At 45.9% G+C, this 25367-nt stretch overlaps 1 protein-coding gene across 2 annotated transcripts in view; it reads left to right on the top strand.

The window, feature by feature from the left end:
* Window positions 1–25367, top strand: part of LOC119979396 — a 340254-nt gene that overhangs the window by 77058 nt on the left and 237829 nt on the right. For both annotated transcript variants that reach the window (XM_038821550.1, XM_038821551.1), the window contains exon 8: window positions 4412–4509. In XM_038821550.1, coding sequence (XP_038677478.1) covers window positions 4412–4509 — 98 coding nt within the window. The remainder of the gene's footprint in view (window positions 1–4411; window positions 4510–25367) is intronic.

The raw sequence follows: 25367 nt of genomic DNA, 5'->3' as shown, positions 1-25367 counted from the left end.
GTTTTCACCCTTTAACTAAAATAACTGCCAACTATGTTTTTAGCTGTCAGTTCGAGTCTTCACTGAAATGTTGAAAAGCTACATAACTACAAGACCTTGTTGCATCAACAGTCATCATCCTCCAATTGTATGGTTCCAGTACAAGTCACAGAGTGCATATATCCATGGAATTAGAAGATAGTGCAGCACAGAAGGAGGCCATTTGATCTGTTTAATATGAGCAGACTCCCCAGTCTTTCTCTGCCTGCAATTTTTCTCCTTCAAGTATCTCTTTGATTCGCTTTGGCTACATTTGAATCTGTGACCACCACCCTGTCAGGAAAAGTATTTCAAATTGTAATCACTCATGCATAAAAAATGTTTCCTCTTGTTGCATCTGGATCTTTCGCCAGGCACCTTAAATCTGTGCCCCTGGTTATTGCCCCCCTTCAGCTGTTGTTTTGTATTTAAACAGCTCTATCAAATCTCCTTTTTTGCCTTTTCTGCTCCAAGGAGAATAACCATGTATCCATGGAACTGTAATCCCTCATCCCTGAACCATTTGAGTAAATAGCCTCTGTGTCCTCTCCAATATCTTCACACCTTTCCGAAAGTCTGATGCCCAAAATTGATTATAGTATGGGACTAAAGCGTGATTTCCTGACTTTTGTACACACTGAAAAGTTCTGCTGGCTATTTTTTCAGTGAAGAGAAGCAGCTCAGAGGGTGGACAATCTTTGGCTATTCTCAGCGCAAACAATTAAGAGTCGTTCATTATCTCTCTACAAGCGAGAGGAGCTGTAGCATCAAAAATAAACATATTGTGCACATGGTAACGTGAAGAACAGGAATAAAATTTTTGCCATCCCAACGAGAGTGTGCTCCATCATCCAAAATGGTGGGAAACAGTACTCAATGGTTTGGTTTGATAGGAGGTGGTCAGTATCAGAATCTGATAATTCATAGATTCTTGAAACAAGCCAAATACATTGCACACTCATCTAAAAGCAGCAATCATCTTGTCTCAGGGTAGCAACCACTTTGTGCTGCTCTTTTCCCTCTATCCTGCTTTTAGGGTTGGATGCTGGTTTCTCGTGCAGAATTGCTTCCTCACATTTATTGGAACCTTTCAACCTGATTTATAGACCTGCAATTTCCTAGTCCCGGCTGCTGTCACGGGCCTGCAGGCCATGCTGTTTTATACTTAAGTGTGTAGGCAACAGCAGGTTAAATCCCATATTTGCAGCCAGCTACAATGTGTAATTCCCATTTAATGTGATTGTTACTGCTGGAATGCTAATCTGTGGTATTCTTTTGCGTTTTTAATTTCAGTAGAGGCGGAACTAGTAGTTACCTGCGCAGCTCATAACAATTTATGTTAAAAACACCTCCAGTGGAAACGTCATGGATACGCCCTCTCCAAATGAGCTCATCTTTGAATTGTAGGGGGGAGCACTACATGCTCAAAGGAGGAGACAGTGTGGTTGGATTGGAAGAGGTGTAAAGTGTTGACAAGAGTGCCAATTTAGGGTGCCTGTAAGCATAATATGGCTTACATTGGGAAACAAACAACAGTTTGGAAGGGCTGAAAATCTTAGTATAATTATTAATGGCAGGTTTCTTCAGGTCAGCCCCTTCATGTTGTGGACATCAATGTTAACATTAATGTTAATGATAAAGTAAACGTGGAGCAAATGCTTTCTCTTGTGGGGTTTCTACAACGAGAGGTCATAGTCTTCAGATAAGAGGTAGCAAACTTAAAATGAAGTTGAGGGGAGCCATCTTCTCCCAAAGGATTGTGAATCTGTGGAATTCGCTACCCCAGAGTGCGGTGGATTCTGGGGCAATGAGTAAATTTAAGGAGATAGGCAGATTTTTAATTAGTGATGGGTTGAAGGGCTATGGAGAATGAGCAGAATGGTGGAGTTAAGGCCAGGATGAGATCAGCCATGGTGGAGCAAACTCAGTGGGCCAAATGGCATATTTTGCTCCGATATCTTATGAATTTATGCGTTCTCCAAGACAGCCTTCAGGACGTGCGACAATGCAGAATCGCCGAGCAAAAACTGACAGCCAAGTTCCGCACACATGAGTACGGCCTCAACCGGGATCTTGGATTCATGTCGCATTACATTCATCCCCCACCATCTGGCCTGGGGTTGCAAAATCCTACAAACTGTCCTGGCTTGAGACAATTCACAACTCTTTAACCTGTGATTATCTCTCTCTCCAGTTGCTCCATCTGGACCTGTAAAAACTTAATTACCTGTAAAGACTCACATTCAATGTATCGTCTTGCATCATTGACATTGTCTATATATGTGTTTTTGGAACCCACTTCTTCATTCACCTGAGGAAAGAGCTGCACTCCGAAAGCTAGTGATTCGAACCAAACCTGTTGGAATTTAACCTGGTGTTGTAAGACTTCTTACTGTGCTCACCCCAGTCCAATGCCGGCATCTCCACATTATGAATTTATGAACGCATTCAGAAATCCTGCCTCTGCCGACCATCTTAGAAGGAGGAAATTGCCACTTGTTCCATAAATTATAGCCTGTCTTCCTTATACTCCTTCCAGTTATGTTACCAACCACTAACTAAAGGTGTCTGTTACAAACTGCCCAGATCCTATTGGCTGGAGACAGTTGGTTACCCTATGTTCCTTGACGAATATGGGCTCCCCCAATGAGCGGGAGGCGGGGGCAATCATTAGCAGTGCAGCTGTGTGAATAGAGCTGGCCGGTGTGGTACAGGCTAGAGGGTGAACCGTTGGTACTTATGTACATATTATTGTAAATAAAGTTACTTTCTATTTGACTCTACAAACTTGTGCTGGGTTCTTCGTGGCCCTCACAAAAGTGCCTTAGCCTTGTTTTTTTTATACTCCGCATTAAGTAAAATGCAGAACTAAAAGTTGGGCTGATTACTGTGCTCTTGGATTTTATTAGGTATTTAGTGATGTTAATAGATATTTGCCCTCATTGATCCTACTCCATTTGCTGGTCTGTTTCAGGAGTGTTGAAGTTCAGCTAAAAAGGTTAATGATTGGCTTTAATAACTGACAGCAATTTTTGTTATTGATAATTACCATTTTTCACTTACCTATATCACATTTTAAAATCAATTCTGCGAGAATTGTAGATATAACATTGAACTCTGTTTTCTCTCAGTTTACATGGGGTGGTACAGTGGTTAGCACTGCTGCCTCACAGCACCAGGGACGCAAGTTCAATTCTAACCTTGGGCAACTGTTTGTGTGGATTTTGCACTTTCTCCCTGTGTCTGATTGGGTTTCCTCTGGGTTCTTTGGTTTCCAAAGACATGTAGGTTAGCTGGATTGGCCATGCTAAATTTCCCCTTAGTGTCTAAAGATGCGTAGGTTAGGTTAAGGGGTTATTGGAATAGGGTGGGGGAGTAGGCTTGGGGGGAGAACCCCCCCCCCCCCCCCAAGAGGGTTTGGTGCAGACTCAATGGGCCAAATGGCATTCTTCTGCATTTTTGGGATTCTATGAATCTATACATGCTATTTATTACTTTGATGATACCTTTCTGAAAATAGTTTGTTCTTCATAACTGAAGAATAATCAACTAAGATGGCTCCATGAAGTCATTCATTGTGTCATTCCTTCTTATGGCCACATAGTTATTTACTACCAATTATTACATCAAACCAATGTCATCTATTGTTCAGTTACATTTTTCCCATGGATGATCTCAGTGCTTAATGAAGAACTATTTTGAAAAAGGGAAAGTGCCATAGACTTGTCACAATGATTAATATTGGCCAATGAGATTTTAAGAAAATATCAGTCCTGTGACAATGATTGCTGAATAATCGATCTAGAACAAAGAACAAAGAAGAGTACAGCTCAGGAACAGGCCCTTCGGCCCTCCAAGTAATTGTTATGGTTCACTGGGGATTTCAGGGATTCCAGTCTGCAGCCATTTTTGCTGTCTCCAGTAGCGCATCAACCAGTGTGGAAGGATTTAGGGAGCACAGGCCATGATGAATCCTCAGTGTTTTCCATTGCTTAACACCTTGCCTCCACTCAATGCCGTGGGTCACCTCTTTGCCAGCAGTGTTAATGCACAGTTGAGTGGTAAATCCATTGGTAATTATGTCTCGAGACTTTAATTCAAATCTGAGTCTCAAAGTACATGGTGCCCTAGTCCTTTGTGCTAATGCTCATGATAACGTTTTATTTTCAGCTTTCTTAATCAACATTTAATTTTTAAAAACTTCAAGTCTTCACAGTGGTTATTGAGTTTGAGGTTTGAATTGACTGGAATCTATAAATGTAAAGATTTATTTTAAATTAAGTAATACAATACTGGACATATCACAATACATTGACCAGCATCTGAAATAGAACATTAGGTTAACATTTCAGGGTGTGACCATTCATCAGAACACTTATCTTATTTTACAAAGGTTTCCAGTACCCCATGGAAATGAAGAAGAACATCTCATTGTCAACAATTTTCACAAAAACCTCTGGGAAGAGAAAAATAGTTCAAACAAGAAACAAGGTGTGTGTTGCACATTTATAGTATTCAAGGTAACAGGAAACTTTTAATTTCACTCAATCTTTCAGAATTTTCGGTAAAGCTACACAGTTGCTGAAATATTAAGTGATTTATTTTCATATAAAATGAAGGAATATGAATAATTAATTTTGAAAAATACCACATGATTAATGTGGCATATTGTCTTACTTTTGCAACAGTGCTGTCGTTAGGCTCAAGCTGAAATGCATCTCTGTATCTCATTAGTGTGAAAGCATTTCAGCAGTACAGCGAACATTTATCAACAATGATTTATACAGAGGCTCAGTGGCAATTCATTTTAATGTGCAATTTATCCTAGATGTTCGAGGACAAAGTAAACGAGGAGATTGTATGTCCAGTTTACAAATGAGATAAATTCTGACTGTCCCATTTGTATCATGAGGAAGAGCTGTGTTTATGCAAAGCATAGGATCAGTGAATTTATGTTTTTAAGAGGGCTTTCTCTTTGCACCCAATAAGATTGAAATATAGTTGAGATTGATGGGTTAAACATCACCTTTCTACCAGAGGTAAGGGTTCTGGAAAAATATCTAGAAATAAAAAGGTAATAATGAATCATCAGCATGGATTTCAAAAGGGATAATCCTGCTTGACCAAATATTGACATTTTTGAGGCAGTAACACAGATTAGACAATGGTAATTCAGCAATGTCATTTATCTGGATTTTCTAAAGGCCTACAATAAGGGGTCGCACAATAGACTAACAAATAAACCAGAGAACGTGCAGTTGGGGGACTTGTGGCAGAATGGAGTACTAGCTAGCTTCAAGACAGAAAATTGTGAGTGAAAGAAAAGGGTCATTTTTCAGTGTGGTTGAAGATAGGAAGTGGTGTTCCACATGGATCAGTGCTGGGACCCGGATCAGTGCTGGGACCGCTGGTGTTCATAATTTACTTTAACAATTGAAATCAAAGCCCAAATTCTAGATCTGCCAATGTGACCCAACTGGGATGATGGCCAATACTGGGAGGACTGTAACAAATTATAGGACATTAATAAACTTGCATAACAAAAAGATAGTTGACAAGTGAAGTTCAACTCAAATAAATATGAGGTAGTACGTTTTGGTAGGAAAAAAGGGAGGTCACTTATTACTTGAAAGATTCAAGTCGAGATGGGGTAGAGGAACAAAGAAATCACAGACTGCAATTACGCTAATCACTTGAAGTTGTGCCACAGGCTAGCAAGGCCATAAAATCAGACAAAGTAGCCCTCATTTTTAGAGGGAAAAGTAAGAAATTTATGCTAACCCTGTATAGAATCTTTGGTTAGGCCCAACTTAGAATACTGCATGCAATTCTGAGAAAAAGGAAATAGAGGCACTGGAGAGGGTGTGGAGAAGATTTACAAGGATGATACTGGAAATGCGTGTCAATATCTACCAGGAAAAGATTGACTAGTTGAGTCTCTGTTAATACCCATTTTTCTGTTTAAAAAAAAAACGCTGAACGGGTGACCTAAAAAAGGCATTTTGATGGAGTGGATACAGAGAGGACAATAATACCCAATCGCCAACCTGGAAGGTTCTGGATCGGGCATGTTTGTCTGCCCACAATTTTGTTCTGGCTCCAGAAACCTTTAAATGCTTTCAAGCTACCTGACAGGCTCATGTGAGTCCTTCCAGAAACATGGACATGTAATCCAACATTGATTTGTCCTCTGGTTTTAGAAACTTCTCTTTGATCAATTTTAATGGACCCCGTATCTCATGGCCATAAACAAATTCAAATGGGCTAAAAGCAGAAGATTCATTCAGAAAATTTCTGGTGGCAAAAAGGTGTAGTTTCTAGAAATGGAGTAGCCATAGAATAGAATCTCTACCGTGCAGAAGGAGGCCCATTCGAGTCTGCACTGACTCTTGGAAAGAGGACCTTGCCGAGGCCCATGTCCCAACCTGATCCCCATACTCCAGTAGCCCTTTTGGACACTAAGGGGCAATTTAGAGTGGCCAATCCATCTAACCTGAACATCTTTGGAAACCCACATAGACACGGGGAGAAAGTGCAAACCCCACACAGTCACCTGAGGCCGGAAATGAATCTGTGTCCCTGGTGCTGTGAGGCAGCAGTGCTAACTACTTTCATATCCATGACTGTAAAAATGTACTGACTTTGGTTTAGGTAACGGGCCTATGCAATCTATTAATACCCGTCTAAATGGTTATTAAAACACTGGTGTACACACATACACACACCCACACATACATGACAGACAAACAAACGCAGAGGGGAAAAGGGGGTGCAAATATAATGGTGACTGAAAGGATGAACAGCATGTTAACATAGTGGTTAGCACTGTTGCTTTACAGCTCCGCTGTCCCAGGTTCGATTCCTGGCTTGGGTCACTGTCTGTGCGGAGTCTGCACATTCTCCCTGTGTTTGCGTGGGTTTCCTCCGGGTGCTCCGGTTTCCTCCCACAGTCCAAAGATGTGCAGGTTAGGTGGATCGGCTATGCTAAGTTACCCTTAGTGCCCAAAAAAGGTTATGCGGGGTTACGGGGATTGAGTGGAGTGGAGGGATAGGATGGAAGTGTGGGCTTGGATGGGGTGCTCTTTCCATGGGCCGGTGCAAACTCGATGCGCCGAATGACCTCCTTCTGCACTGTTGGTTCCATGATTCTATGATAAGAGTCTTTGTTTCAGATGGTTATTTTCTAGAACTCCTTCCTTCAGTCTAGGCTTTCAGTTTGAGGTTTCTGTTTTCAGTCTGTAATGGTTTTCATGTCGATTCATTCAGGTTCTCTGTAGATTCAGAAATACAACAAGAGAAAGAGGGAGACTCACAACTTCTTCACTGAGCATCCAGGACCCGACTGTCCTTTCCTGAGTTCTCTGAAAAGCAACCCACTTGGGTAGGACCCAATCACCAGCTGCCGCCGGGCAAAATATGGCCTTTTGTCAGTTCACTGGCCAGCAGCAAACCAATCGAACCGAGTCCGTCCGATCTCTCGGGTGACAAAAAGTCTGAATTCTGATGTTCAGAAGCTAGCACAGTGTACTATTTTGTAACTTTGAGACCTTCACTTCCTCTGCTTGATTTAAGGGTACATGTCTATTAAACATCCATGGATCAAAAATGATAATGACAAAATAAAAGAAATGGGAAATACGGGAATCTACAGGAATGGCCCTTACAAGGTTCCGACCAAAGATGCTGATCTCCCCAAAACCCTCGCATACACTCTGCTGACGTCACTACAGATCACTTAAGCTAAACCAGCTGGAATGTATTCTCTGACACATACCAGCCTCCCCGAACAGGCGACTTGGGGCTTTTCACAGTAACTTCGTTTGAAGCCTACTTGTGACAATATGCGATTTTCATTTAATTTCATTTCATTTTTTTCATAACAAGAAACTAAATGATACAGGTTTTGAAAATTCGGTGCCACTGTCCAAAGAAAACCCAACATAAATCCACTGGATCAAAGGGTACATAGGAAGTAGGTGATCACATGTCCTTGTGCATGACTGGTTACACAGCCTTGGTGGCAGCTTTGATCCTTCATCACAGTTTCTCAATTTTAAATAACCGGGGTCAATTTTAAGTTGGCCTGTCCAGCAGAAGGTGGGATGGCAGGGGCTCTTGAATAGCTGTATTGCACTTGCCACCACTTTCCCACTCTGGTCCCACCTGCCACCATGTTTCCAGTAGTCTTCTGCTGGGTGTGTCTGGAGTGCACCTGAATTTGGTGGGAATCTCAGTACTGCATGGAAGTCAGGGTTCGATGTAGCAAGTAGAACATGGACATGGATTAGAGGGGCATAAAAAATGTTCATTCTTGAGGGGGAAAAAAATAAGACTTGAAACCTAGAACTTACAGTTTTCCACATTCATCTGAAAGACAAATTTTCTCTCTGCACTAACTGGTAGTCTGGTTAGAGGTATTACGGTACCTAGCAATGCTGGAACACCATTGGTGGATAATGCATGTTGTCTATTGGTCGAACCTGTATGGTAGCTCTGCCCTGCAAGGCGGGGTATAAGAGCCCGTGCAGCCCCAGCAGCTGCCTTTCTGTAACTGCTGGGGGAAACATCTAGCTTATTAAAGCCTTCAGTTGTACTACAACCTTGCTTAGTAGTCATTGAGTGCGCTTCAATTTAATAAGCTAGATTTAAAGAATGGAGCTCCGAATCAAGCCGCAGCGTCTGCAACTCAGCCCCCACGCAGTAAACTCAGTGGCGACTTTCAAGAAAACACACCCACAAGAGAACAGAAACTGCAGATCCTGCACTCGAGGGTGAGCCCAGAAGTCTACAGCCTCATCGAGAACGTGGACGACTTCGATGCCGCAATGGAGTTGCTGAAAGGACATTACATTCGCCCTGTGAATCAGGTCTATGCCCGGCATATACTAGCAACGAGGCGACAAATTCCTGGTGAGTCACTAGAAGAATTCTACCGTGTGCTCCTATTGTTGGGGAGAAACTGCAGCCGCTCACAAGTTTCAGCAAACGACCACACTGAACTATTGATTCGAGACGCTTTTGTTGCGGGTATGCTGTCTTCTCAAATCCGCCAGCGTTTGCTGGAGAAAGAAACGCTCGGCCTCAAGGAGGCTCGGGCCCTTGCCGGCTCCCTGGATGTGGCTTCCCCAAACGCCCGCGTCTACGCCACCGACCGTGCGGCAGCCCCCTGGGCAGCGTGGAACCCCTCTGCAGCCGACTCCGAGGCGATGCCCCATACCCACCCATAAGCTTGTGCTGCAAGACGGCCCAGCAACCCTGGGGGGCCCCGCTGCTATTTTTGCGGACAAACACCCCCGACAGCGCTGCCCAGCCCGTTCGTCCACCTGTAAAGGGTGCGGCAAAAAGGGCCATTTCGTGGCAGTATACCAGGCCCGGGCGGTCGCTGCGGTCTCCGGAAGCGAATGCAGACCGCCATTACAACCCTCTCCAAGGGCCCCGTGTGGCCACGAGCGCCGCCATCTTCCTCCTCCAGGCCCACGTGTGGCCTCCGGGCGCCACCAGCTTGTTCCACGGACACTGCGTTCGATGGATGGGCACCGCCATTTTGTGCACCCGCAGCCACGTGCGACCAGTGGGCGCCGCCATCTTGGATGGACTCCCAGGACCCTAGTGCAGATGACCACACACTGCCCGACGAGAACACCCAGCTGCTGCCACGTTTAGCCTCGGTGACCCTGGACCAGTCTCGGCCTCGAACATTCTCAATTGCTATTACAACGGTGCTAATCAACGGACACGAGACGTCCTGCTTAATCGACTCTGGGAGCATGGAGAGCTTCATACACCCCAACATGGTGAGGCGCTGTTCTCTCCCCGTCCACCCTGTTAATCAAAAAATCTCCCTGGCCTCTGGTTCCCACTCAGTAGAGATAAAGGGGTTCTGTGTAGCAAACCTCACGGTCCAGTGAAGGGAATTCAAAAATGACCGGCTATACGTCCTTCTCCACTTCTGCGCAGCCACACTCCTAGGGTTAGACGTCCAGTGCAACCTCCAAAGTCTAACTTTCAAATTCGGCAGCCCTGTACCCCCTCTCACTGTCTGCAGCCTCGCGACCCTCAAGGTCGATCCGCCTTTCCTGTTTGTGAACCTCATTGCAAACCCGTCGCCACCAGGAGCAGATGGTACAGTGTCCAGGACCGGACTTTTATTAGGTCAGAGGTCCAACGGCTACTGAGGGAAGGAGTCATTGAAGCTAGCAACAGTCCCTGGAGAGCTCAAGTAGTGGTGGTAAAGACCGGGGAGAGGAATAGAATGGTCATAGACTACAGTCAGACCATCAACAGGTTTACGCAGCTGGACACGTATCCTCTCCCCCGCATATCCGACCTGGTAAACAGGATCGCGCAATACAAGGTCTTCTCCACGTTGGACCTGAAGTGCGCCTACCACCAGCTCCCCATCCGCACGAGTGACAGCAAGTACACTGCCTTCCAGGCAGATGGGCGGCTCTACCACTTTTTAAGGTTCCTTTCGGTGTCACTAATGGGGTCTCGGTCTTCCAGCGAGAAATGGACTGAATGGTTGACCAGTACGGTTTACAGGCAAACATTTCCGTATCTCGATAATGTCACCGTCTGCGGCCATGACCAGCAGGACCACGATACCAACCTCCGAACATTCCTCCAGACCGCAAAAATCCTTAACCTGACGTATAACAAGGATAAATGCGTGTTTAGCACCGACCGCCTAGCCATCCTTGGCTACATAGTGCGAAATGGAGTTATAGGCCCTGACCCTGAACGCATGCGCCCCCTTATGGAGTTTCCCCTCCCTCACTGCTCCAAGGCCCTGAAGCGCTGCCTAGGTTTTTTCTCTTACTACGCCTAGTGGGTCCCCAACTATGCAGGCAAGGCCTGTCCTCTGATCCAATCCACAGTTTTTCCCCTGTCGATAGAGGCCTGCCAGGCCCTCAGCCGCATCAAAGCAGACATTGCAAAGGCCACGATGCACTCAGCCGCATCAAAGCAGACATTGCAAAGGCCACGATGCACTCAGCTGCATCAAAGCAGACATTGCAAAGGCCACGATGCACGCCATCGACAAGTCCCTCCCCTTCCAGGTCGAGAGTGACGTGTCCGCGTAGCTCTGGCAACCACCCTCAACCAAGCGGGCAGACCCGTGGCCTTCTTCTCACGTACCCTCCATGCTTCCGAAATCCGCCACTCCTCAGTCGAAAAGGAGGCCCAGGCCATAGTAGAAGCTGTGCGACATTGGAGGCATTACCTGGCCGGCAGGAGATTCACTCTCCTCACTGACCAACGGTCGGTCGCCTTTATGTTCGATAATGCACAGCGGGGCAAGATAAAGAACGATAAGATCTTGTGGTGGAGGATTGAACTCTTCACCTACAACTACGAGATCTTGTATCGTCCCGGGAAGCTAAACGAGCCTCCTGATGCCCTGTCCCGTGGCACATGTGCCAACGCACAAGTGGACCACCTCCGAGCCCTCCACGAGGACCTCTGCCACCCGGGGGTCACTCACTTCTTCCATTTCGTCAAGACCCGCAACCTGCCTTACTCCATCGAGGAGGTCAGGACAGCCACCAAGAATTGCCAAATCTGCGCGGAGTGCAAGCCGCACTTCTACCGGCCAGAGAAAGCGCACCTGATAAAGGCTTCCCGTCCCTTTGAACGCCTCAGCATGGACTTCAAAGGTCCCCTCCCCTCCCCCGACCGCAACACGTATTTCCTGAACGTGATTGACGCGTACTCCCGATGCCCTCCATAGCATCTTTACACTGTTCGGGTTCCCCGCTTACATACATAGTGATAGGGGGTCCTCCTTTATGAGCGACGAACTGCGTCAGTTCCTGCTCAGAAAGGGCATTGCCTCGAGCAGGCCGACCAGTTACAACTCCCGGGGTAACGGACAGGTAGAGAGGGAGAACGGAACGGTCTGGAAGACCGTCCTACTGGCCCTACGGTCTAGAAATCTCCCAGTCTGCCGCTGCTAGGAAGTCCTCCTGGTGCCCTTCACTCCATCCGGTCCCTGCTCTGCACCACGACCAACCAAACATCTCACAAACATCTCCTTGTTTTCCCCAGTAAGTCCTCCACAGGGACCTCGCTCCCAACCTGGCTGGCAGCCCCCAGACCCATCCTGTTCTGAAAACACGTGCGGGCGCACAAGTCGGACCCGTTGGTCGAGAGGATCCATCTTCTCTACACTAACCCCCAGTACGCCTACGTGGCGTACCCCGACGGCCGACAAGACACGGTCTCCCTACGAGACCTGGTGCCCACCGGATCCCCACGCACACCCCCACCACCAGTCCCACCCACCATCCCACCGGGGCACCTTACAGCTGCCCCCTTCCCAGGAGGATCAGTTCTTCCGGCCCCATCCAGGCCCCCCCGTCCACCGACGCACCCCGCAGGCGCTCCCTTCAAAGGTCAATCAGCTCCCCCACCAGCGCCGTCTAGGGGTGTTGAAGCTGCCACAGGGATCGAAACCACGCTCCCAGAGTCACAGAGTCCCGAACCTCCACCGGCGTCACCACCGAAGCTTCGACGATCACAGAGGACGACCAGGCTCCCGATCGACTGATTGCTTCACTGTAACATGTATATAGTTGATTGTGAACTTGTAAAATTGTAAAATATTTTGTAAATAGTTATGATTATAAGTCAAAATGCTGTACGGAGGTATTAGGGTACCTCCATAACCATAAATCCTGCCATGTTGCAAAGTTGTTATACCAAGCCACCACCCCCGCCGGACTCTTTTTTAACAGGGGGTGAATGTGGTAGTCTGGTTAGAGGTATTACGGTACCTAGCAATGCTGGAACACCATTGGTGGATAATGCATGTTGTCTATTGGTCGAGACTGTATGGTAGCTCCGCCCTGCAAAGCGGGGTATAAGAACCAGTGCAGCCCCAGCAGCTGCCCTTCTGTACCTGAGCTGCTGGGGGAAACATCTAGCTTATTAAAGCCTTCAGTTGTACTACAACCTCGCTCAGTCGTCATTGATTGCACTTCACTAACAAAATTCTGAACCCATTCTTTCTTCATTTGGTTCCTTTGCATGTAGCTAACAGCTAAGATTTCTCCCGACCATATTGACAATTTCATGATGCTCATTATCTTCATCACCAGCCACAATTGGAAGGTGGTTTCCCATGTCCCAGTGGAGCTGCTTCCACTCATACCTGACCCAACTGCCATGGGGGGCATGGGTGGTCACTAGTGAGTGAGAGAGAGAGAGGGAAGTGCAAAGCAGACTGACTCCCAATATATGGCTTTGCTTCAGCGGTGCATTGAGGGTAGAAGCTCACAATGTAATGGGGGAGGAGGCAATCTGGACACAGCAAGTGGAGCCTTCTCAAATAGCGCAGGGATAGTGACAGCTCTTTCTATTCCACATCGCTGTTGTGGACTGCTTGAAACATACTTGTGGACACCCCCCCCCCCCCCCACTCCCCCCTCCCCCCGTAGAAAATCCCTCCTGGAAGCAGTGTTGGGAGAGCTGGAAAGTAAACCTTAGTTCTGCATCACTTTTCTATGTGACCTGTGATGTTTGCACTAGAAGAATAATTTTCTGACTTCATGCTACTTACCAGCCAGCATGGTATATTGGAAAATATGAATATGATTTTCTGACCATTATAGTTTCAAATTATGCACAGCGAGTGCCTGAGTTTCTACTCTCACTTCTGCAGGGCAAGGTAAGGAAATACACCAGCAGCATAAAATTGAGACTTAGCTCTTTACTTCCCTTGACAAGCACAAAAAAGCAGTGTGGTTATTTTTGACTTGTAAATTTTTTAAAGAGAGATATTGATCAAGAGACTCATTTAACTTATTTGCTCTGTGTGCCTTCTGTTCAGCTTGTGCGCATACTGCTGCATGCAATAAACCTGGCGGATTTGTGCACCTTTTTGCAACCTGAAGTTTTGAAAGGCAGGACATTGTTCAGGGAAGATAAATAATAGTTATAATGCTTACCCATATGTCTGGCTGCTGGGCACTGTTTTCCTTTCTAATCACGACTAAAGGGTTGCTTCACGTGATGGTTTGAAATTGAATATATAACAGAAATATGGAATCAAATGGGCTGCTTGCCATAAAAAAATCTGGTTTGTTAAGGGCAAAAATAGAAAACCTTTGACAAAGAATCATCCAGACTCGAAATTCTATGTTCTATGTTCTATGGAAGGTTAGCTCCCTTCTCTCTCTATAGATGCCTTCAGATCTGCTGAGATGTCCAGTATTCTGTTTTCTGTTTCAGATTCCAGCATCCGCAGTAATTTGCTTTTATCTGTAAGTGTTAAAAGAGTTTGTGTTCATTGGAATTTAGATGCCAAATAAAGTTAAAATTGTAGCCTTATGAAGAATGAATATAATTGTGCTGCACGATATATAGGAGTTGTCAAATACAATGGAACTTTTATATTACAATAAAGAGAAGGTGTACATTTGTTTATTTCTTCAAAAATACTTCAGTTTTGAAAACTCATGCTACCTTTAGAGTTGTCAGTAGGGTCAAAGAGATTTTTGTTGGTAAATCCCTGCACCCCGGGGGTCAGCAAAGCAGAGTATTCAGCGATAGTAATCTCTAACCATGCTCCGCAATTTGTGGACCTTGAGCTGGGGACAGATCCAATCCTGCGGACACCATGGAGATTAGATGTGGCGCTACTGGCAGAGAGGGGGGTCCTGTGAACGCATAGCCATGGCCATTGAACAATACATTGGTTTTAACAGGAATGGATCAGTCTCTCCCTCCATGAATAAGCCGGTGTTAAGACGAGAGGTAATCTCGTGTAAAGCGCACATAGGCAGGGCAGTGAGGGCGGAATGGCAGCATTCGGTGGGGGCGATCCTGGTAAACAGATTGTCGAGACTCGGAGGATCCTACCCCGGAGCTGAATAAAACCAGGAAGCAGCTCCAAATCCAGTTTGACTTGGTACCCACCAGAAAGGCTGTGAGACAGCTGCGACATGCAACAGGTGTAGTGCATTAAACCTGGAAAAGAGTGAATATTTTTTGGTTAATACTCTGGGGAGGGGAGCCAATATGGGGGTATTACCCTTCTGCCGGGCCAGAGGTAGCTTCAGGTATCTGAGTATCCAAGTGGCACTTGATTGGCTTCATCGGTTAAACTTTACAAGCCTATTGGGTAACATAGAACAGTACAGCACAGAACAGGCCCTTCGGCCCTCAATGTTGTGCCGAGCCATGATCACCCTACTCAAACCCACGTATCCACCCTATACCCGTAACCCAACAACCCCCCCCTTAACCTTACTTTTTAGGACACTACGGGCAATTTAGCATGGCCAAACCACCTAACCCGCACATCTTTGGACTGTGGGAGGAAACCGGAGCACCCGGAGGAAACCCACGCACACAGGGGGAGGACGTGCAGACTCCACACAGACAGTGACCCAGCCGGGAATCGAACCTGGGACCCTGGAGCTGTGAAGCATTTATGCTAACCACCATGCTACCCTGCTGCCCCAAAGCAGCAAGGTGGGTAAGGTGGGATCCGATTTGAAGAGGTTGGATAGCTTCCCGTTGACGCTGGCGGGTAGAGTCCAGACGATCAAGATGAATATTCTGCTGAGGTTCCTAATTTTGTTTCAATGCCTTCCTATTTTTCTTGCTAAATCAACCTTTGCAAAGATAAACAAGCTAGTGAATTCCTTCATATTGGTGGTTAAGGCACCAAGAATTCACAGGGTGTACCCCCAGAGGAGTCGACAGTCGGGGGGGAGGGGGGGAGGGTTGCTTGGCACGACCCAAATTCCTCATGTAGGACTTGGTGGCTAATATGGAGAAGGTGGTGGGGTTGGAAAGGGAATTGGATACCATCTAGGGAAGGATGGAGTCAAGTTCGTGTAAGGGATAAAAGCTCTGGGCACTATTGACTCCCATTCTCTCCAGCTAAGTGTACCTCGAACCCGGTGATGATTTCTACTTTGAAGATATGGAGACAGTTCAGACAACATTACAAGCTGAGTGCCATGTCATTTTTGGCCCCTATATGCGGTAACCATTTATTTGTGCAAAATTCCAACTATCATGGGCACACCTGTTCCGATACTTTCAATTACGCAACTTAGTTCATAGGACGTGCGCTGCTTCCCCTTAGCACCCCAGCCCTCCCTCTTGGAGGAAATCATGGTTGGGGGGGGGGATGATCTTGAATATCATCGTATTGGAATCTGCGCCGCTTGATCGGGTGAAGGTGAAATGGGAGGACTTGGGACCCGTCCTAGATGAGGTGTGGAATGAGGCCCTTTGTCGGGTAAATTCCATCTCCTGTTGCGCACGGCTCAGCCTGATCCAACTCAAAGGGTACAAGACTAGGATGAGCGTTTTTTTGTTGAAGTGGAGGACAGGTATGAGTGGTGTTCTTGTGGGCCCACCATTTATACCCACATGTTCTGGTTGTGTCCAGAGATGATGAACTTTTGGGCCTCCTTCTTGACCACCATGTCAGTGGTTCTTAACATCGATCTGGAGCCTTGTCCGTTGATGACCATTTTCAGGGTTATCAGACTCGGCCGGGCTGCAGAAAGGTGTGAAGATGGATGCTCTCGCTGATAGCCCAAGGGAGAGTTCTGCTGCGATTGAGATCTTCCGCTCTGCCTAGAGACTCGGCCTAGTTGGGTTACCTTATGGAGTTTTTATACCTGGAAAAGATCAAGTACATGGTTAGGCGATTGGTGGAGGGCTGCTACCTGAGGTGGCAGCCTTTTATCTCGTACTTCAAAGAGTTAATTACTATCAGCTGTCAGCGGAGAAGAGGTAGGGTTTGTTGTGGAATGAGGGAGATTATTGGGGACGATGTTGGATGGAACTGTTGGTGCTTGTTTGTCTTTTTCTCTGATCTTTCGTATTGTTAGCACAGCAAATGTACCATGTTTGAACCATTTTCAGAGTTGCCTTATAGTTTAGATCGTGTGCGTTATCTTTGAAATCGTTAATAAAATCTAATTTTTTAAAAAAGGGGGGCCAGATTCCCACATCGTACAATTCTAAAAGGGATGCAGAGGGACCTGCCGGTACTTGTGCACAAATAACTGAAGGAGGAAAGGCAGTTTGAGATCATGGTTAATAAAGCGTGCATGGATAGCGGGGAGCCAGAGGGGAGGAAAGAGGAGGGGACACAAACTGGGAGGGAGAGCACAGGAAACGAGAATGACCACAACAAGCACAGCAAGGCGGAAGAGAGAAAAAAAGAACAGGAAGAAGGATCGACAGACGGCCGATCCTGAGGCAAATGGACAAAAACAAAAAAGAAAATTGACCAAGAGATGCCAGCGACACCAGGGGCCCCTTCCACCCAGTTTTGTTTTGCTTGTTTGTATATTAAGAAAAAGAGGCGAAGTGGGGGAGAAATATATACTTCCTCTGGGTTTTTTTTCTCCCTTTGTGTTTAGTTTTTAGTTTTTCTTTATCTCTTTTTGATTTCTCTGTGTGTACCTTTGCAAGTATGCCATGTATAAAGCCCAATGAAAACATTCAAAAAAATAATAATAATGTGTGTGCGATCCCGTGCTTTATAAATTGGGACACAGAATACAAAAGCAAGGAAGTTATAAGAACTAGGAGCAGGAGTAGGCCATATGGCCCCTCGAGCCTGTAATGACCAACCTTTATGACCAACCTTTATAAAACACCGATTTGGCTTCAACTGGATGTTTGTGTCCAGTTCTGGCACCACACCTTAAGAAGGATGTGAAGGCATGAGAGAGGGTGCAGGAAAGATTCACAAAAATGGTTCCAGGCATGAAGAACTTTAGTCATGTGGATAGTTTGGAGAAGCCAGGACGGTTCTCCTTGGAGAAGCCAAAATTAAGATTGGATTGGATTGGATTGGATTTGTTTATTGTCACGTGTACCGAGGTACAGTGAAAAGTATTTTTCTGCAAGCAGCTCAACAGATCATTCAGTATATGGAAGAAAAGGGAATTAAACAAAATTCAAGAAAATACATGAGAATACATAATAGGGCAACACAAGATATACAATGTAACTACATAAGCATTGGCATCGGTTGAAGCATACAGGGTGTAGTGTTAATGAAGTCAGTCAATAAGAGGGTCATTTAGGAGTCTGGTGACAGTGGGGAAGAAGCTGTTTTTGAGTCTGTTCGTGCATGTTCTCAGATTTCTGTACTCCTGCCCGATGGAAGAAGTTGGAAAAGTGAGTAAGCCGGGTGGGAGGGATCCTTGATTATGCTGCCCACTTTCTCCCGGCAGCGGGAGGTGTAGATGGAGTCCATGGATGGGAGGCAGGTTCGTGTGATGGACTGGGCGGTATTCACGACTCTCTGAAGTTCCTTGCGGTCCTGGGCCGAGCAGTTGCCATACCAGGCTGTGATGCAGCCCGATAGGATGCTTTCTATAGTGCATCTGTAAAAGTTGGTAAGGGTTAATGTGAACATGCCGAATTTCCTTAGTTTCCTGAGGAAGTATAGGCGCTGTTGTGCTTTCTTGGTGATAGCGTCGACGTGAGTGGACCAGGACAGATTTTTGGTGATGTGCACCTCTAGGAATTTGAAACTGCTAACCATCTCCACCTCGGCCCCGTTGATGCTGACAGGGGTGTGTACAGTACTTTGCTTCCTGAAGTCGATGACTAGCTCTTTAGTTTTGCTGGCATTGAGGGAGAGATTGTTGTCGTTACACCACTCCACTAGGTTCTCTATCTCCCTCCTGTATTCTGACTCGTCGTTATTCGAGATCCGGACCACTATGGTCGTATCATCAGCAAACATGTAGATGGAGTTGGAACCAAGTTTTGCCACACAGTCGTGTGTGTACAGGGAGTAGAGTAGGGGGCTAAGTACGCAGCCTTGAGGGGCACCGGTATTGAGGACTATTGTGGAGGAGGTGTTGGTGTTCATTCTTACTGATTGTGGTCTGTTGGTCAGAAAGTCAAGGATCCAGTTGCAGAGTGGAGAGCCAAGTCCTAGGTTTTGGAGCTTTGATATGAGCTTGGCTGGGATTATGGTGATGAAGGCGGAGCTGTAGTCAATACATAGGAGTCTGATGTAGGAGTCCTTGTTTTCGAGATGCTCTAGGGATGAGTGTAGGGCCAGGGAAATGGCGTCTGATGTGGACCGGTTGCGACGGTATGCGAATTGAAGTGGGTCAAGGCGTTCCGGGAGTATGGAGGTGATGCGCTTCATGATCAGCCTTGGTTGATAGAATTTTACAGTGCAGAAGGAGGCCATTCGGCCCATCGAATCTGCACCGGCTCCTGGAAAGAGCACCCTACCCAAGGTTAACACCCCCACCCTATCCCCATAACCCAGTAACCCCACCCAACACTAAGGGCAATTTTGGACACTAAGGGCAATTTATCATGGCCAATCCACCTAACCTGCACATCTTTGGACTGTGGGAGGAAACCGGAGCACCCGGAGGAAACCCACGCACACACGGGGAGGATGTGCAGACTCCGCACAGACAGTGACCCAAGCCGGAATCAAACCTGGGACCCTGGAGCTGTGAAGCGATTGTGCTATCCACAATGCTACCGTGCTGCCTCTCGAAGCACTTCATTACAACTGACGCAGGGCCACCGGGCAATAGTCATTGAGGCATGTTGCCTGGTTCTTCTTTGGTACCGGTATGATGGTGGTCTTCTTGAAGCAGGTGGGGACCTCGGAGTGGAGTAGGGAAAGGTTAAAGATGTCTGTGAATACCTCTGTCAGCTGGTCTGCGCAGGCTCTGAGTGCACGACCAGGGATCCCGTCCGGGCCCGTCGCCTTCCGTGGGTTCACTTTCAGGAAGGCCGATCTGACTTTGGAAACTGCGATGGTGGGTATGGGTGAATTATGGGCTGCTGGGGCACTCGACAGCGGATTGTTGGTTACCTGCTCAAACCAACCATAGAATGCATTAAGTTCATCGGGGAGGGGTGCGCTGCTGCCAGAGATACTGCTCGGCTTCGCTTTGTAGCCCGTTATGTTGTTTAGTCCTTGCCACAACTGCAGAGAGTCTGTCTGTGCCTCTAGCTTAGTTTGATATTCTCTCTTGGCACTCGGATGGCCTTGCGGAGGTTGTACCTGGATTTCATGTATAGGACAAAGTCGTCTGTCTTGAACGCCTCAGATCTGTCCTTCAGTAGGGAGGAGTGGAATGCACGGCCTGAGAGTTTGGTGGAAGTAGATTCAGCCGTGGCTTTCAAAAAGGAACTGAATAATTGCCTGAAGAGAAAAGATTTGCAGGTTGCAGAGAAAGGCAGGGGAAATTGGTGAGCTGTTCTTGCAGGCAGCTGGCATGGACTTGTTAGGCCAAATGGCCTTCACTGATGCTGTAACTAATCTATGACTATCTCATTTAGGAAGGCAAATCTGTGTTCTAGGTTGTTCTGCAACTAACTTGGTTCTACACAGTAATTGCCAGTAGCAAGCTTAGGGCAAGTTAACTATTAGGACTTTCCCTGTTTCGAGCTGAAATCCTATGCAGCAGAAGAGTGGCCCATCAGGCAGTCTAAACGCTTTTCTTCAAATTCACTGACAAGCAGAAGGTGAGGCTGAGTGAGAGGCAAATGATCTCTTTGATGGACAGGTTTCAAGATTATTACATAAATACATATGAGGAAGGTCAATCAACTCACCTTAGATTAACTCTTTGGAAAGACCTTACAGTCTCTCAGAAAGACATCAACCTTTTTCATCTGACCTGTTAACGTATATACTTCAAAGAGAGGTAAGTGAAGTGAAATCTCATGCTTGAGTGATTGGAATATACTTAGTGTAACTTACATCTCTTTGATGTGGTTAATGTTTACAAAAATTGGAGTTTTACCATTTAAGCCACTGAAGCATGAAAGGATATTAATGGATCAAAGTTGTAAATAGTTTTTATGAGCTGTCAATCATAGACCACTACTCGAAAGCTATGGATGGTCTGCAGATAGTGGAGCTGTGGGAACCGACGCAGGTATAGCTGCTGCCCTTTGAGGAATGGACATGTGGACTGGAAGGTAAGTATTACAGTTATAATGCTTCCCACTACCCCTGTCTGGACTGCTCTCTAGCTTCCAGGCAGAGACTCTACCCCTTTGCGACTGCCTTCAGGGCTTCCCAGAGGGTGGAAGGCAAGACAGCCTTGTTCCTGTTAAACTCAACATACTCCCCAATGGCAGAGGAGATCCACTCACAAAATCTCTTCTCGTGAGTAACTCCATATCTAATCTCCTGAGAGTGGTCTGGCTCCACCATCAGGTCTATAAAATGCAGAGCATGATCCGAGATAATGTTCGCGGGGTACCCTGTCACCCTCATCCCAGGGAGAAGAGACCTACTCACCAAAGATATGTCAATCCGGCTGTAGACCTGATGGACATGGGGAAAAAAAGAAAACTCCTTGGACGGGATTCTCTATTCCTGAGACTTAATGTTGACTTCGGGGCAGAATTTGTGGACTTACATGACAGCAAGTCTCTGGAAACACCTGGACCAACTCAGCGACCTTTGAAGGGCTAGTACCAGCACCACATGGAACACAATCGATTCCAATGAAAAATGTTGTGGGATTCGCTGGATTCACGATTGACACTCAGGAGGTTGACAAGCTGCTGCCACATATACTTCACTCTCATTCATCTTCACCCTTCATCCTAGCCAACAAGATGGCACTGGTTGCGCGGGAATGCGCCCATCCCACTGATGGGTTGACCCGTGGCACTAAGTCCACTGTGGGCAGTCAGCGTCTTGCGCAGCGCGTGGCTGCCTCGCAGGCTGTGGCAATGTTGTTCCATGCCTGTCCACCCCGATCCCACAGCTCATCTCCTCGCCACCCCCACTACTTCCCCCGGCCCTGGTAGAAGCCCCTGGCTAGCTGCACAACTGTCAGCAAACTATGGTGATGTTGGACACTTTCCGTACCCCCTCTCACTCAGGAAAGTCCACGGCAGGACAAACCAGTGCTGGTGTGAGCTGCATCCATAGCTCCAGGGCCTCTGGTGAACAATCCATTAAGAGAAAACTGAAATTGGGAAAAGAGCAGTGAATACTTATAAAACTCGAAATAACTTAATTCAATCAGAAAGTCTATCAATTACCTCTCTACTTACATAAAAGCAAATTACTGCGGATGCTGGAATCTGAAACGAAAGGGAAAATGCTGGAAAATCCCAGCAAGTCTGGCAGCATCGTGGGACCACTGTCTGTTAGCTTTGACAAAGAGTCATCGGACTCGAAACGTTAGCTCTTTGCTCTCCCTACAGATGCTGCCAGACTTGCTGAGATTTTCCAGCATTTTCCCTTACCTCTCTACCTACAGTAGCTTTGGATAAAATAATAAACTATCATGGTAGTAGTTTATCTGTTGGAATTTCTTTGACTATCAGATAAGAATGTTTCTTTCTCTGCCAGCCAAAGGGCAAAACAACACTACTAATCTTTGTAACTGAAATAGTCACAAAACTGCAGCCCTCATGGGAAAACTTAGGGAAACAGCCCCACTCAGTTTGAAATCAAGGTTACTCCATTTAACACGCTTCAAGCCAAATTTACCTTTTCAAGAAGGTTGTTTGAGTGAATATTGTTTGCACAGCAAAGGATTCTCTTCAATGCTGCAATTGACATTTTAAATTAAGTTGTCATTTTAAGGGTGTCATCTTTATTGGTAAAACAATAGAATGTTTGAAAGGGATCCAACCACTAAGAGTAAACTGCTACGGACATGTAACTGATATTTTTACCTTGTGAAACAGAAATGTATCTTGTTGAGAATGATTTAAAAGGTAGAAAGAAAGATAATCCCTCACGTCTTATTTTGACACTTCATTGTCAGAGGAATGAACCTGAAACCTATACTCCAGTACATCTGCTTTGATGTATTTCCTTTCTTACCCTGTTTGCTATCTTCTTTCTCTGGTTAGGAAGGTTACTATCATATTTGTTCTGCAAACACTGTGAGAATTCTACAAATACAAAACATGTGAAATTAACATTGATTTAGTGCCAACAGGGCATCTCTAATGTAACTTAAGCCATTAAAGTCACAAATCCAGGATAATTGTATGGCTCAATCATTTGTCATGATTGAAGCAAATACATATCAAAGGTAGTTGTTAGCCAGTGAACTTTAATCATCAGCAGAAAATTGAACTCAATCCTGTATTTCAAATCATTTGCACTGAAGAGCTTTGCGCACTGGAAAGACAAGAATAAAAAATATATATATCAGGTTCTGTGTCATGCAATCTTTGCATTGTTATTGTCAATTGCTGTGTCTGTATCTCTTACGTTTTTGATGGGATACAAGTACCCCATCAAAGTAGGGATTGTAAAAGTTACTGGAATCATATAGGTCTGGTCAGCAGTTACACCTTTGTCTTTTATTACTGGTAAGTTTCATTTTTAAAAAAAATAAAGACTAAGAGTCTGAATTTGCACCAGTGTTTTTCTTTTCTGTTTTGTGATGATTTCAGTGGATGGCATATTACAGTCATGTACACCCGTGATTTTCCATTATGGGCTGATTGAATGTGAAATGTGACTGGCAGTGCAGGGTTTCGCAAAATTGACCCTGTGGCCAATATTTTAATGAAAATGGATGACCATTCAAATGGTAGTCTTCTCGGAGTACATGATACTACTTAGCAAGTGAGTGTATGAACAAGTAAAACATTTGTACATTATTCCAAAGACAGTTTTGACTATGTGGCTCATTTGGAACAGTCCTTTTTTTACTTTATGTTTATTCATAATTTTTTTAAAATTCATTGCATATCTGGTCTACATATTATATATAAAAATGTTACATGATATAGTTAATATCCATAAACTTAATCGATACAATATTATGTGCCACTTGTGACAAAGGTCAATGAGTTTCGGTGGTTAAAATGGGAACTTTAAAAGCATGCTCCAAGAGTGGTGCGATGTAAGTAAATCTCCAATGCTTGAAATGAGACCCATTATCAGAAATTATATCATAAGAGCAGATCCCATTTTAGGGCTGCCCATAAAAGGAAGGATAGAGCAATAGGTGGAGAAAGGATGTGCAGACTTGTTAACCACGTGCTAGCTACTAGAATCATGGAATCATAGAATTTACAGTGCAGAAGGAGACCATTGAGTCTGCACCAGCTCTTGGAAAGAGCACCCTTTTGAAGCCCCACCTCCACCCTATCCTGGTAACCCAGTAACCCCACCTAACCTTTTTTGGACACTAAGGACAATTTAACATGGCCAATCCACCTAACCTGCACATCTTTGGACTGTGGGAGGAAACCGGAACACTCGGAGGAAACCCAAGCAGACACAGGGAGAACGTGCAGACTCTGTACAGTCAGTGACCCAAGCTGGGAATCGAACCTGGGACCCTGGAGCTGTGAAGCAACAGTGAGTGAGAGAGAACAAGTTTAGTCTGACTCCATGAAAATTGTCAAGGATTAGGAGATATCTATCTTCACAATGGAACTGCCCAGGTCAGGAGTGCTGAATGCAAGCTTCTGACAGGATGCAACCCGCATCCTTTAAAGGCATTCCCAAAAAGTGCACAGCCCAGCAATGGAGTTGGGAATCCAGGAATCAGGACCACAATCTATTTTTAAAGGGGTTGACTCCTGAAAATTTAAGGCCGCAATTATTTTGAAACGGAAATAAGAGGGGACAGCACTTGAATAATTATAGAGAAATCTGGTAGAAAGAAGCAAAGTACCAAATTCTTAAAGCTCTTGGGTGGGATTCTCCGTCGGCTAACGCTGGAATCGGGAAATGCGATTGGGCAGAGGATTGGCTTTGACACCAAAATCATCGAGGGCATCGGTTTGACGCCAAATGTGTTCCAATACACACATACAATAAACGCCGTTTGCATACCATTAACGGGCCTGGCCTGTTATTATCTGGGGCCTCCGCAATACTCCGCCTCCACTGGGGCGAATTCCCAACAGCGAGGTTCACTTGTGCTTTTAAAAATCGTGAAACAGGTGCTGAGGGAGAGAGAGGAGGCACGTAAAGTTTCCAACATCGCCATAGTTTGCTGAAGTCGTGCTGCTGGCCTGGGGGTGGGGCTTCTGCCAGGGCGTGGGGGAGTAGCGGGGGTGACCAGGTGGTGGGCTGTGCGGTTGGCGTGAACAGGCCCAGAGCACCATGGCTGCGGCCTGCAAGGCAGCCATGCAGCTGCGCACGCTAATGACTGCCTACTATGAACTTAGGGCCACAGGTTGTATGGTGCCCTCTGGCCCCAGCCGACCTATCAGCGGGATGGGTGCGCTCCAGCGCAACCAGTGCCATCTTGTTGGCTGGGCTGAATGTGTGTGTTGGGAGTGAAGTGTGTATATGCGGTTGCAGCTTGTTAGCCTATCACGGACCCGGGAATCCTGCACCGTTTTTCATTGGAATCGATTTTGTTCCATGTGGCGCC

The sequence above is a fragment of the Scyliorhinus canicula genome, chromosome 16 (genome assembly GCF_902713615.1).
Source record: "Scyliorhinus canicula chromosome 16, sScyCan1.1, whole genome shotgun sequence".
NCBI lineage: Eukaryota > Metazoa > Chordata > Chondrichthyes > Carcharhiniformes > Scyliorhinidae > Scyliorhinus > Scyliorhinus canicula.
The sequence above is the reverse complement of the archived record's forward strand: the minus strand, read 5'-3'. Positions and strand labels throughout refer to the sequence as shown.